The sequence below is a fragment of the Carassius auratus genome, chromosome 23 (genome assembly GCF_003368295.1).
Source record: "Carassius auratus strain Wakin chromosome 23, ASM336829v1, whole genome shotgun sequence".
Lineage (NCBI taxonomy): Eukaryota > Metazoa > Chordata > Actinopteri > Cypriniformes > Cyprinidae > Carassius > Carassius auratus.
The window spans coordinates 10,747,399-10,762,940 of NC_039265.1; the positions used below are offsets into that span (position 1 = coordinate 10,747,399).

Consider the following 15,542-nt stretch of genomic DNA (forward strand, 5'->3'; position numbering starts at 1 on the left):
AGTTTATGTACTTATATTTTAGTTTTTTCAAAATTTTCCCCAAGTAAATTATTAATAAAGGGTCTTTATCATTCAGCATAGATTTTTAAGAGATTTTAACCATTTTGCATTGTCATATCCTCATCAAAAATATACCTGGAGTTGTTTTATTATGTGTTAGTAATCATTTGTTGAACTCTTCTGCAATCAAAACTCTGACCCATACTCTAGCAAATTTCACAAGGAGATTTCAAATAATGTTTTCATCATGGCAGTCCTTAGGGCTCCTAAAGTAGTTAAACATCCCGAAAAAAGCTTAAGGAATCTTTCAGAACATATTTTTACGAAGAATAAGGATAAAACCGAATAAAATTGCAGTACATTGCATTTTATTATTTACTGGGAAACAGCTTTATAGCTTGTGCTGTGAAATTGTAAACAATCCTTCGAAAAAAGTGATAATGGCATGAAACCTGAATGGAACTCACAATTTAAAGTAAAATCCATCAGAAGGAATAAGACACACACAAAAAACCTGCTGTGTGAAAAAGAGCAGTGAATAGTTAGAAAAAAAGTGCATTTCAAATATCTTTAACCATTTACCTCTCTCATTCAGTCATAATTAGGCTGCACGACTGAATTATGAACTGGTAAACGACAAACTGATCACAGAACATGTTTGTAAAGCTTTAAATGTTAACTGTTAAAAAGAAATGTTATCAGCTTTTACGACTAAACATTTGCAAACAACATTTTACTGGAGAATCTGCACAAATAAAAGTCTTAGTTCACATATCGCGCCGCTAAGCAACCATGACGTGCTCTCTCCATGAAGACGCAGAAATTTCAGCGAAGGATAAATGGATTTGCAGCTCTAAAAATCGCTTGCAGTAGCTCTGCTACTAAATTTATTTCAAAATGGCAATACTTATACAACTATGATCAGCTGTTCCTTCATCTTGGCTGAGCTTTCAACGTTGTTACGGGAAAGGATGAAGCTGATTGGTTAGTTCTTGTCACATGACCCGCGCTGCGCTTGTGGCATTCTGAAAAGTTGAAATGTTTTAAACTCGATATGGTCGCTTCCATTATGAGCACGCATAATGCATAAAAAAGATGCGATGTGTGAACGGCCCCTTAAACAGTTCAGTAGTGCAGAGCTTACAGGTTACTCTTCTTTTTTGAAGGCTCAAAGTAAAGTACCCCCACATCCCACTGAATGCTGCAGAGACCCTGTTCGGGAAGCACGTGACATAAAACGAGGCCAACTATTGGCTATTCGCCACTTCTCCTGCTGTACTGGCTGAGTAAAACCTCCGGTGGCTCATTACTGCCACTCTTTGGTCACCGCAGATTTAAAATATGCACGCTATATGAGCCGCTAACGGCAAATAAAAGTTATTTAGCAACTAATCGATGACTAAATTAGTTGACAACTAATTTAATAATCGATTTTAATCGATTAAATCGATTTGTTGTTTCAGCTCTAAATTATTCACCATTTCGAAGCGCTTGAATCGGATAGCGTATCGCGAATCATTTGATTCATCGGGACTACATAGCACATATTGTGAATTATTTAGGACTTCGGAATGCATATCGCGAATTATTTGATTGAACGGGAATTCTGAGCAGGATTGCAAATCTTCTGATTCATATCGGAATTTGGAGCTGGTTTGGCAATAATTTTGCGAATTGAAAGATTCATGATATCCTCCCGATCTGAAATATGGTTCGCGAATCATTATTCAGATCGGGACGTCGGAGCACGGATTTAATTTACTTCGGAGTGGGTTCGAGAATCATTCGATTCAGATCTGTGCAGGTTAGTGAATCATTGCTCCCAAAACCATGTTAGCTAATATGGTCGTTAATTCCATTAAACTCTGTTGGTAGCAACGGAACTTGCGACCATAGTTGCTTTTATGAAACGCACCCCTGATCGGAACTTTAAAGCAGGTTTGTGAATCATTTGATTCAGATCGGAACTTCGGAGCAGATAGGGCTGTTCGATTCCACAATTTTTGGAATCGATTCCTCACTGTTGTTTTCGATTCTTTTCCATTCTTTCTCCAAATCATTATTTGGAGTGGGCTCCTTTTCATTCTATAGCGCTCTTTTTTTCTTCATTATTAAACCATAAAGTCAGGCAGGGGTGGTTCTAGGGTGAGTGGAGATCCGGGGCTTAGCCCAGAAAAATCCATATATGTGACTTTTTATTTTAATAAATCAGAAAGATTTACCTTGTTTAAAATATACAAAAACAATAAAAACAAAAAACAAATTTAAATTTTTTTTATTTAAAGTATTGAGGAAAATACATTTGCTTTTTGCAAACAAAAATTAAGAATTGCTAAACAAATGAAACAACGCGAAAACGATGATTTTGCAATACATATTTTCCATGGTCATATCTATTAATTTATTTGCAACGCTGCTTTTATTTTGCGTGTCAGTCTAGTATGAGCTTGCCATACCATTCTTCCTTTGCGTTTCACTTTTCTGCACGTCTCTCTTTGTGGCACTGTTTTGACGTGGGGGCGGAGTCAATGGACGGTGGCGTCTACAACATGCCTCCATGGAAGTGACGTCATCGGCCCTAGACGCAGTTTACTGACCCAGGTCCTGTCATGAGCAGAGACTTTCGAGTGGATCGTTTATTTTTATTCAGTCGCATTAAAACATTCATGTTTTCGTTTTATTAACAAATGTGTATAAGCAGATTTTGCTCAAGTTAAAGAAGTTGTTAACATAAACATATGCTGTTTATTTCTCTGGATGTGCACACTTTTATAGCATTACGTGTATTGGGATCGCAAATCATTTGAGTCAGTTCGGGAGTTTGTTGTGGGTCGCGAATCATTTGAGTCATATCGGGAGTTAGTAGCGGGATCGCGAATCACTTGAGTCATCTGACTCCAGTTTGGGAGTTGTAGCGGGATCGCGAATCATTTCAGTCATCTGACTCCAGTTTGGGAGTTGAAGCGGGATCGCGAATCACTTGAGTCATCTGACTCCAGTTTGGGAGTTGGAGCGGGATCGCGAATCATTTGAGTCAGTTCGGGAGTTCGTAGCGGTTTCCCGAATCATTTGAGTTAGTTTTGGGTTCGCGAATCATAGCTGTATATGGATAGGCATTTTTAACTAATTTAGTAGCTAGTTATAATTACGATTTCCACGCTTGTTTAGGTGTGAAATGTGAACTCTTATTTTTTGTTTTAATTATGTGCCTTTTAACAGTATCAAGTATATTAAAAAACTAAACAAATCGTGCCTAAAAAGTGCCTGCATATAGGCTAATGTAAAGTTACATAATGAAGTCATACTAGTGCGCGTGTGCATTTTGAGTGCGTTCTTTCACTGCATTATTCGGTGTATTCAAATGCATTTATGAATGCGTCTGAATGATCACAAAATTCAAGATATGAACCCTTTGTGCCAAAAGGGTTCTTTCTTGTCATTATAGAACCTTTTTAGCATAAAAGGTTATTTGGAGTTGAGTAAAGAACCCTATGGTTATATATAGAACCACAATGATCCCTTTCTTCTAACAGTTTGTTGTCATAGTCAGGTATAATAACATGGGGGAAAAGAAAGCATACGAAGATACAAATCCCTTAAGAAGCCGTTTTATTTGCATATAGTTTAGTTGCCATGTTTTTTAGCACTTGTATAATCACAGTTTTACTACAAAATACCATATATTTTTAAATACAAAAGACACATGGACACAAAGGATGAATACAGAGGAACAGTTTTGAGGTAAACAGAGATTTGGATATTTTCCATACGAGTTTAGATCAACTTTGAATAAAGAGAAGAGAGGTTTATAGACAGATTTCTGTTTATTTGTGTGAAATGCAGACATTTTCATATATCGTCTTTTGAGTAGGCTAGTCAAACAATCCACAGAAATATACAGTGGGTACCCATGTACCGGAAAGTATTCAGACCCCCTTCAATGTTTCCACTCCTTGTTATATTGCATCCATTTGCTGAAATCATTTAAGTTCATGATAAATCTGCAAAATGTCAACAATTCTGTGTTTTTCTGTCAATATGGGGTGCTGTGTGTACAGTAGGCTACATTAATGATGAAAAATAAATAACATGATTTTAGCAAATGGCTGCAATATAACAAAGAGTGAAAAATTTAAGGGGGTCTACCATATATAAAAATAAAGACTTTAGAGGACATGAAACTGTGGTCAAAAGTCTGTCATAAATGTGAAAATGTAGTTTGATGGGGAGGGTGTCTATTGTTATAATCAGATTTTATCCAACAGCTTTAATCTGATGATAATTCGGTTGTTTTGACCTCGCTATCGACTGAAAGCCAGTTTATTGTCCTCTACCGACACCTACTGTTATGTTAACGAAAACTGCACTATATTTACATCTAGTTTAACCACAAAATGTCCAGGTTGAGCAATCTTGCCTTTTTGTTGTACTTTCAGGTAGATATTACGTCTACATCACCCACTTTATTCAAGATCGAACAATTAGTATATACTTTTGAAAGTCTATGTTTTGATATTTAACTTTAAACTTTTTTAAAAAAAGTTTAATAAATCATTTTTAAAGAGCAACTTTTTGATAAAGACTGTGAATTAAGCTTTTGTGAGAATTCTGTTTAAAAGTGAAAGTAGGTGTTGCCAAAATAACCTTGTTAAAAAACCTCCTGCTTCTCTAAAACTCTGTTATGTTATTTCGAAAGTCTTATGCACTTAAGATGGTCATAAAACTGAGGAAAAGATAGGTCTGCCCTGCCCTGTGGTAATAACTTTTGCTTCAATGCATTACCCGGAAATGTTACTTAAGAATCAGACTATAAGGAAAAGGTTTGCCTCATGAATATTAAACATGTCCTGATGACGGGTCGTCAAATCACTTCCTTAATTAATATATACATATATATATATATATATATATATATATATATATATATATATATATATATATATATATATATATAAAATCAAACCTTAGGTAAACCGTTTTATTATAATTATATAACATGACGATTGATAAGCACGTATTCAGTTAATGAACTTTGATTTGTATATGGAAACGAACCATACATAAAAACACATTTATAAAATAACGTTTCGTCGTAGAAAAAAATCCAACGGCGCAAAGAAGCCTAAAAAAACTTGGTGTCTGGCTTCTAGCCAATCAAATAATCGTACGTCACTGTGTCTAATTAATATTCATGAGCAGTGCCTTCCCTGTAGGATTCAATGCTTTGACGGACGAGCCGCGGCAGGTGAGTCAAAATCGCAGAGAGAAAAACAAGGAGGTACAAGTGGTTTGAAAGAATCCTAAAGGTAATATTTCATTTGATTGTCAGTCGATTAATTACTAAACCAGAAAAAGTACTTTAGAAAGCGTTGCACATCTTGAAGGAGAAAAGTAAACAAGCTGGTGTGAACTTGTGTCGATGTGATGTGCTAAAGTTGTGTAAAGTATAAAGTTGTATATACAGTGAATACATGGTTTCTGCATGTTTAGATAGACTTATTAATCTTGTTTTTACACTGTTTTAAACTGTTTTCGCAAACCGAAATATTAAAAAAATAAGAGTCACGTTTTCTGAATTTTGGGTATTTAATATGTTTATTCCAGGTTATAGATGATGAGCATATGGCAATACATTCCTAAAAAGTTTTTTCACATATTATTTTAACACTTTTTAAATACCATGGGAGGCTATGTGAAGATGATAATCTGTACTCATTTACTGTAACGTAACCATTGTCTATATCAGTCATCTGAAACAATCACTGTACCATGGTTCCAGTTTTGTATGTAGTTTTGAAGTATCACACTGTAAATACCACTCTACATGGAACTCTGTAGCACTCCTACAACAGTTTTAAAAAGACAGGGTGCTTTTTCAATCTGCATGACACTAGTATCATTGTCTTTCTGTTTAGTGTCATTTTGTGGTTTGCGCATTGCTTGTGTAAGTTTAAGCACTGTTTTTCTGTTAAAAGCAGCGTCTCCTTTGCAGATGCGTGAAAGCCACACTGAGCATGTTTCCTGAGATAAAGCCCCATGGGATGTTGCAAAAACTTGGGGGTGACATTGTGTGTGTGTGTGTGTGTGTGTGTGTAGGGCCGGACTGAGACTCAATTTCAGGCCGGGAAATCTCACACTCAAAAGGGGCCAAAATTTTACCTTTTGGAGTACACCTGCTTGACACCATAGCAGTAACCTGTACACATTAGTTTAGTATATTCGTAGCCTTAAGGTGCTATTTTGTAGTCCTACCTATTAGGAGTAAAAAGGAAAGAAATATCTCTTTTTAAGGGTCCTGTTCCAGTGACAAGCTGTTACAATTTTGGCCCCTTATTTCCTGTATATAGCCTTTACATCCACAAAAATTTCTGAAACCAGACCAGCCATCACATAAAAAAAAGTCTAAACCCTTAGTCTGAGGCCGTGGAAAATAAATAAAGGTTCTCACTTGCAATGTGTCCACCTTGTTGAAAACAGTTACCTCATTTCAATTTGTTAGCATAGAATGTTATTTATCTTAAAATAGCTTAAATAGCCTAGATTTAATAAACCTATATTTCATTCAACAGTACACTACTAGTAAACAAATTTTTGAACAGTAAAAAATTTAGTGTTTTTGAAAGAAATCTCTTCTGCTCACCAAGCCTGCATTTATTTGATCCAAAGTACAGCAAGAGCAGTAATATTGTGAAATATTTTTAATATTTAAAAAAAATGCTTTCAGTTGGAATCTACATTTAAAATTTAATTTATTTCTGTGATCAAAAGCCAAATTTCCAGCATCATTCCTCCAGTCTTCAGTGTCGCATGATCTTTCAGAAATCATTGTAATTTGCTGATTTGCTGCTTAAGAAACATATCTGTTGTTATTATTATCATTATTAATATATAAAACACTTGAGCAAATCAGAATATTAGAATGATATCTGAAGGATCATGTGACACTGAAGACTGGGGTAATGATGCTGAATTCTCCGGCCTGTCCAGGCCTGGGTGTGAGTGTGTGTAGTGTTGGGTAACTCAGTTTTTCACATCGCTGAAACTGATGACTGATCACCTTGTGAGTTCAGGGGAAATTCAGCATTATAAAAATATGTCTATTTCTTACCCAAAACTCTCAGAAAAAAAAACGTACAAAAGCTGTCCCTGGGGTGGTACCTTTTCAAAAGGTGCACCTTTGTACCTTAGGGGTCTACGGTGGTACCTTAAAAGTACACATTAATACCTGAAGTGTACATATTTATGCCTAAATGTACATATGTGTCTTATTTGAAAAGGTACTGCCCCTATGACAGCTTATGTACCTTTTTTATGAGAGTGCTCTTACTGTACTAAATCTGCCTTAACCCTGGGACTTTAATCTTTGCTTATGTATATTGCTGTATTTATTAACAGTGGCTGTTATCAAGATTGCACCATAGACCATTCTCTTTAAGTCTGTGTCATGATTTTATGAATTAACAGCATATATCTGTGTGGTACGTGCTCCGTCCCATGTGAATTTAATGGATGGATGTCATGGGTCAAGAAAATGTCCCCGTCAGAATTCTCCCAAAGTGCATGTGCTTCATAACAAGGGCACAGAATTCCATCTTCCGTGCACAATCAATAAACTTTATTAATCTGTTAATGAGCCTGCTGGGGTGGAATTTAACACCACCAAACCTGCAGAAACACACAATAAATGTAGTTTTAGAAATATTTCATGCACGAGAAAAAAAGCTTTTTATATTTTTTATTACGAGATAATTTTTATGTCATAATTTACCCCCATGAAATCTAGCTAATTATTGTAATGCATCTGGACATTTCACTTTCTGTTCAGTTTTGTGCTTCACATTATTCTTATTGGTGAATGTAGTTCATTTTTATTATTTTGAATTATGTTTGGGCCAATACAATTATTTTTCACTTAAAAAAACTAAATAAAATGTAAATAAATAATTAATTAAATAAATGTGTGTTTTATAATAAATTACTTTTTTTTCATAATGTTAATGTAGTTTTAAATATTACTTAAATATTGTATTATTATTTTAATATTTACTATTTATATATATATATATATATATATATATATATATATATATATATATATATATATAATTAATAATATAATTTTTTTTTTTTTTTTGTGACTGGTATGCTGTACCTGAAAAGATGTGTGTGTGTGTGTGTGTGTCTCACATCTGTTCCTCATATCACAGGCCTTTTATGTTCAAACAGCAGCACAAGCGACATGCTGTCAACTGACTCATTTAAACTCTTTCAGTCAGTATCCCTACCACTTGTTAAGTGTTTACATGAACAAGACGTGACTTTGTTCGTTTCCAGGAAGTGATGTGTGAGAGATTACTGTCTGTGTAACATGCTGTGTGACTGTAAAACATTCGGGAAGTGCTGCAACATTTGTTTGAAGAGGTTTGTTGGCACACAGGGGGTTGATTATGAGGTTTAAAAACCAAAACCCCTGGAGTCACGTGCTGTTTTTAACACAGAAAGAGTAAAAAGACGCCACCCTAAAAAAAGTGTTACAGTATTGAATTAACCTCACTTTAGCAATGCATTCTACATTACATTAAACTCTTAACATCAGTGACGCTTTAGATCATGCAACACGCATTCTTCTGCAAATTTCTAAGACTTTGTTCATGAGGTTTATCATGTCAACTGGGAACCAAAAAGTTATCTGACGTCATTAGAGATGAGGTAAAAGAGGGAAATCTTGAATTAAATCAGGGATGTCACAAGAAAAAATGTCCTCATTAATGCCATATGTGTTTTTGTTACAAGCCTCTGTTTTAAAGGAAGTACTCCTAGTATCCCAGCACACTAAAGTCAGACCAGACATGCTGTGAAGTGTGTATCATTTCACTTTATCCTCTTACCTCAAGTTTAAACTGCATTTAAATGTTAGTGTTTATCCTTTTATATGCTACTAGTAATTCTAATGTGGTACTAGATAAGTTATTTAGGATGCTAAATTTAAACATTATAAAAATTCTGTCACTTTTCTTATGTGATTGAATTGAAAATTAACTTGCTTGTTTAACTTGCATGGCTTTTTGCGGTCATTTTTCCACAAGTGAAGTACTCATTGTGTCAAAATGAAAGAATGTTCACCGTGACTGAAGGCAAACTTTGTGCTTTGTACGAAACTGCATGGGATCCAGAGAGTTTGAAATGAAACGGACACTTTGTGTTCATGAAACCCACAGGAGTCGCAGGTGACACTGAGTGTTGTGTTAAAATAGTCTTGCTTCAATTACACTCATCAGTGTGGGCTGCACATCTAAATTTAAACGTACATTACTGTCACATGCACACTTAGCAATATATTCCAGCCAGCAGCCAGTGACTCACTTGACATGATGCTCTGCAGCACCAGTGTGCACTCACTGGCTTGTTTGTTGTACACTAACCTAGTTTTGTGACATAACATTGGTCATAACTGCTGTCTGTTTATGTGAACTCACGGGGATATATATATATGTATATTGTGTATGTAAATATATAGGCCTATATAACAGAAATATATACACTGCAATTCAAAATTTGGGGATTAGTAAGATTTGTATAATTATTTTTTAAAGAAGTTTCTTACGCTCATCAAAGCTGCATTTATTTGATCAAAAACAAAAAAATAAAAATACTTCTGGGCGACGCATGCGCAGAGCCAAACTCCTACGTCATCCGCCAAAAACTAATTCAGTTTACAACAGTGAGTGCAAGCTAGATTAAAGTGATTATTAAATTTTGATTATGGATATTTTTCTTACAAAAACAATTAGCTACAGGAGCCCTTTGTTCATTGACTTATTTCTTATTAGTTTTCAGATAGCTTCTCTTTGTTGGTGAAGTGATGGGGTTGTAATGACATTGTTACTGAGAGACGTGTAAAGGGCAGGTTTAAGTGAAGCTCAGCGGAGCTTCTGACCCAACGGTGGAAACGCAGCTCTATTTTGGCTTCGGTGCTACAGGTCTGAGGCTATTAACCCCGTCCGGCCCGTTTAAAGCACTGGCTCGCACTGGCATGACGGTGGAAAAGCGGCTAATGTATCACTCATGCTCCCATTCTACAGTTGGCCACCATTTGCTCAGGATTTGATCATCCCAAATGATCTACAAACAACACAGCTGTTGACTTTCATCTTCTCTATAATCATTTATTCATTTGGGAAATGAGCATGTTTGTCCACCTCTGGCCAAAGGAGAATCTTACCCGTCATTGGGTCATCATCTCATGCACACTTTTTATCGCTCTATACAATTAGGCAAAATTATTACACTGACTTTTCTCAAATTTTGCAAAATGGGATACAAACTTTTGGGAGAGGAGCACTTGAGATCCATAACAGCAAAAGGACATTATGACAGTTCAAACCTGGATAAAGGAGCAAAAACATCAATCAACATTCAAGTGTGTGTTTGTGTTGTCACTTGCATTGTGTCCATTTTCTCAGTGTGGATGTCATTTGTCCATATGTTGGCTTTCAGTAGACAATGTTCTGCATTTGAGTACGCATACAGTGTGTTTGTCTCTTTCTGGTGCCGTGTGCAGAGAGTCTGTCTTTGTGCATTTCTCATTTCTTGTTTTCCATCTCGGTGATAAGACTGCTGTCCACAGTTTCTGAAAAGGGTTTGATTTCTTTGTTTCTTTATTTCAATTTGGAAAATTCCTTCTAGCTGTTGTCGCAGTTTGTGAATTTCCATCAGATCCATCCATGACATTGTGGGTCTCCAGGTTTTTCTAGATCCTTGAGGCTTGGAGTTCTGGATCTTGTGGGTCTGGAAATATCTCGATTTCTGGTTCTGATGTTCACTCTGTTCTTTAAGAAGTCGCTTCCCTTGTGGAAGTCCCCTGGCTCCACTGATTTCGCTGGTTTTCTTGTCCATCAGATGACCAGATCATGTTTCTCCTGGAGGGTGCACATTCAAAACAAACATCTGGATGCTTATACCTGAAACCAGATCAACAGAAGTGGTTTCCCCCACAAGAATCTTTTCATATTCAAAACCAAGCTACAAAAATTTCTCAAAAATCATTTCTCATTAATCGAATTTAAATGTGCGTCAGACTTAATACACTATAACACACAACAGTTCTGAAATGATCCTGTGACCACACTGCTTCGGGTCAATTCAGTTACTTTAGAATTTCATCAGAATTATAACAACTTCACAGTTAGTTTCAATTACATTAGAAACACTTACAACTTTGTTACAGTTACTTTAGAAACAGTAAGTCTAATACAACTCCCTACCACACTGCTTTGGGGTGATTCAGTTTTGTTAGAATCTTAAACAGAATTTGTACAGAATTGACTAAACCAAATTCTCTTCTGCATAGAAGCATAGGTGAAAGAAACCATTTTTCTCACCTTTGGGCGATATGGGAAAAAATATATCATGTTTTTTTGTTTTGTTTTAGAAATGTCACGATTCACGATCTTATCACAATTCTTTGTCATGTTGGTTTTACTATTTTGCAAGTTGTCTGAGCATTACACCCAAACTAATTTCCCTATTATAAAGACGAAGCCTTTCGTGGTAACAAAAAAATAATAAAGAATGGCAGATATTTAGGCCAAAGTTAAAAAAAACTTTGTTCTTAATTTTTAATAACAAAGATAAAAGAATGACAAAGATATACATTACAACTACACATAATATAAAAATGAAACAAACAGTGCTTTGTTTTCAGGTACAATAGTTGTATTTAGCAGGAGCATTATGTGGGAGCAAATAAAACAATATATGATTTCCTAAAGCAACTATATTAAATGTCTTCAGTCAAGAGCAGTGAGTGATTTTTCTCTTTGTGTTTTGTCGTTTTATTAACGTTGAAGGAATAGTCACCCAAAAATAAAAGTCGGCTGTCAGCTTTCTGTCAATTCTGTCATAGTGTTTTATTTTTATACCACCATTTACTCACTCAAAAGTTGTTTTAAAGCTAAATTACTTTCTTCCTTCTTCTGAACATAAATGATTTTTTGAGGAATGTGGAAAACCAAACGGTTGCTGGTACACATTGACTTCCAGAGTATTTTTTGCTACTATCAAATTCAATGTGGACCGGCAACTTTTTGGTTACCCACATTCTTTAAAATATCATCTTTGGTGTTCAGCACAAGAAAGAAATGAATACAGGCTTGGGACAACATGACAAATGAGTAAATAATGACAGAAATTGATTTTTAGGGTGATCTATCCCTTGACAGTAATGGCAGTAGGCTGCATGTTTAATAGGCCTACTGTCCCTTTAAGACCTGCACACATCTACAGGCATGTATACAGTTTTCTCTTTACTTTCTTTTTAGACCTAACCAACTTAAGTCTACATCTAACCTTGTGTGTTTTGAAAGTATTAGCACAAAAGATAACTTAGTTCAATAATCAGTCGCTATTTAACAGGCTTTAGCGCACGTGCTTCGGGTGTATGCAGCGCTCAGAAAAAGCACAGGTCTGAGCAGCGCACAAATGAAACATTTAAAAGTACATGCAAATAATGAAAGACTAACTCTACCTCTCTGAGTTAACACAGCTGTGAATGCATGTGGTTTTGTTCATTATATGACGAAGGCGCCAGAACTTCAGCGGATTGAATGTGCGCTGGAGCACAATAATACAATATTTCTTCAGGAGACATTTTTATTATCTACGATTAAAAATCGTCATATCGTAGACCCCTAGGGCAGACTATAGATTCTTACACTTTTTTTTTTCTCCAAACTTTGAAGTGTTGGTAATACAAATTATTTTCTGATACATTCACATTTACATTTAGAGAACATATTATGTTCCCTTTCATTTATTCCTTAAATTATCTTTACTCGGTCATGAAAAGGTCTTCAGAATACATTTTCTATTATAAATGAACAGTTGCAGAAGAGTAGTCGTGACCGAAAGCAATTCAAACAAATTAAAATGCAGAAGAAAAATGCTTCTCGATACAAATTATGACTGAAAATCAATCAGTTAATTTCCCATTAACTTATCCGTTTTAGTTCAAGTGAACAATCAGTTATACTGGATTATATCAGCTAAGACATGTCTTCATTTCGAAAGAAAAAAACATAGGTGTTGCTTTTTCATGCAATACTCCTTTTGTGTGTTAGGTGGTGACCATGGTGTTGCATTTTAGTTGCCAAGGTGTTTTTATTGCTCGGGTATTTTCAGAAGATGTTAGATCACATCCCCCCGTCTGTCTGTATGATATTGTGGTTTCTAGATATGACTCAGTTGGCACCTTCAGTGTAAGCTTATAGGGTTATTTGCTGCTGGAAATAACATTTACTTTTACATTTTAATCATTTAGCAAACGCTTTTATCTAATAAAGCATCTTAAAATATGGAATTGTGATTCTGATCACTGAGATATTTGAGATATGTCTTTCCTCCTTGTGGAGTCACTCATCAAAATGAATGTTCAGAGGCGGTTTATAGACCTTTTATGTCAGAGTTGACTTGTTGTTTGAGATTTCTCTGTAAAGGCTCTCTCTTGTCTCCGCAGCTCATCTAGCAGGCTCCAGGCCTCTCTCATCACAATGGTCAAAGAGGCTGACTCTGTGGATCCCAGCCACGCTCTGTTTGAGCGCTTTGTCCAGGCGCAGACGTGTAAAGAGACACAGCAGAACTTCACTGAACTCTGCCGCCACCTGGAGCTCGAGCCCAGGGACTACAAGCACTTCTACAGCAAGCTGAAGGACAGACTCAACTACTGGAAAGCCAAAGACCTCTGGCAGAAGATCGACAAGAGAGGCACCCATCCGGACTATGAACAGGGCAAAGCATGTCAACAAAACAAGGTGCAATAAATGACCTGAGAAGGGTTTGATATTTCCATGTATAAAGTTGTTTGATGCTGGGAAACGTAACCCTTTCTCTCTCTGTGTGTTAGTGTTTAGTGTTGGGTGCGGGTCCATGTGGTCTCAGGACAGCCATCGAATTGGCTCTACTAGGTGCTCAGGTAGTTGTTCTGGAAAAAAGATCGTCCTTCACAAGGAATAACGTCCTGCATCTGTGGCTTTACACCATTCGAGACCTTCTCAACCTCGGTGCGAAGAAATTCTATGGCAGATTCTGCAGCGGATCCATTCATCACATAAGTGAGCATCTCTATGTTTTGCTGGGTTTTTGTTGTTGTGTTAGTTTAGCAAATTAATTAGTCAACGTGGACGACAAATTGTGCTTCCAAATGTAATTAAAAGACCCAAGGATTTGAGAATATCTGACATAAATATATGTTTGAAAAAAGTTTCTTATGCTCACCAAGGCTGCATTTGTTTGTTAAAAAATACAGTCAAAATTGAAATATTATTACAATATCAAATGACCCTTCTCTGTTTGATTATTTTTTAGAATGTAATTTATTCTTGTGATGCCGTGCTGAAATTTCATTCAGAAATCACTTTTATATGCTGATTATTTTTTATGTTAAAACATGTTGTGCTGCTTAATATTTGTGAAAAAAAATTATAATTTTTCCCCTAGCATTCTTTGATTTAAAAGTTTAAAAGAACAGTGTTTATTTAAAGGGACAGTAAGTAGGAATTACTCCCATCTAGTGGTGAAATTGTATTTTGCATTCAAACTAATTTTGCTCTCCAGCGCCTCGCTTTTTCAAATGCGCGTTGCATCTACGGTAGGCGATATGTACCAAAAAGCTTTGACAGTCTTCTAATAGCACTTCGTCGAGTTTTCCTTCAGGTGAACAGGTGTGTTATTTCAAACAAACAGCAACATGACAACTAACAAACGAATGTTACAGTATGAATTACTGACTGTGGAAAACATGAAATATTGTAATTAGTAGTTATGTCTTCTTTATTCGTTATATTTTCTGAATTATATGCATTGTTAGATATAAAAATAAATATTATAATATAGATTGTAACACTGACTTACCTGTCGAGAAGAAAACTGGAAGTTTCAAGCGCCTCTCACTGTGGAAACGTGTTGGCCTAGTACTTTTTGTCCCTCTCTGCTATTATAGTTTTGCAAGATGGCGGAACTACACGGAAGCCTCCGTCGACCTACCCGTCCCATGTATATAAAGATAATAAATTCTTCATTTACGAGGATTAGTTTAAACATTGGCATAGGTATTTGTACACCATTGAGGGCATATTTATGAATAAAAATATTGATTTTAGATAATAAAATACCTAAAAAGTAACTTATTGTCCCTTTAAAGAAAAAAAATCATTTGTAACATTATAAATGTATTTACTGTCATTTTGATCAGTGGAAAGTTTTAATTTACTTTCTGACCTCAAAGTGTATTTCTGAGTGAAATGTCATTAAACTACTTCTTCTGAAGTATAACTTAAACCTGAGCTATAGTAATGAGGTCTGTGTTTCTCCAGGTATCCGTCAGCTGCAGTTGATTCTGTTGAAACTTGCCCTGATTTTGGGGGTTGAGGTGCACACAGGCGTGACCTTTGAAGGTCTGCAGGAACCATCAGGATCCACAGGTACAAACCCGCTTTAGTTTTCACAGGACATTGAACGACGGCAGTCGTGTAGATAGACATACATTT

At 35.8% G+C, this 15,542-nt stretch overlaps 1 protein-coding gene across 2 annotated transcripts in view; it reads left to right on the plus strand.

Annotated features, from left to right (window-relative positions):
* The first annotated feature begins 5,199 nt into the window (after positions 1–5,199).
* The window catches only part of mical1 (microtubule associated monooxygenase, calponin and LIM domain containing 1), a 31,099-nt gene continuing 20,756 nt past the window's right edge, over positions 5,200–15,542 (plus strand). The window contains exons 1-4 of one of the 2 annotated variants that reach the window (XM_026199718.1): positions 5,200–5,245; positions 13,514–13,808; positions 13,901–14,108; positions 15,369–15,476. In XM_026199718.1, the coding sequence (XP_026055503.1) occupies positions 13,548–13,808; positions 13,901–14,108; positions 15,369–15,476 (577 nt within the window). In that variant the 5' untranslated portion in view covers positions 5,200–5,245; positions 13,514–13,547. Of the gene's footprint in view, positions 5,307–13,513; positions 13,809–13,900; positions 14,109–15,368; positions 15,477–15,542 lie in introns of both variants that reach the window. The other variant, XM_026199719.1, reaches the window with a different exon arrangement.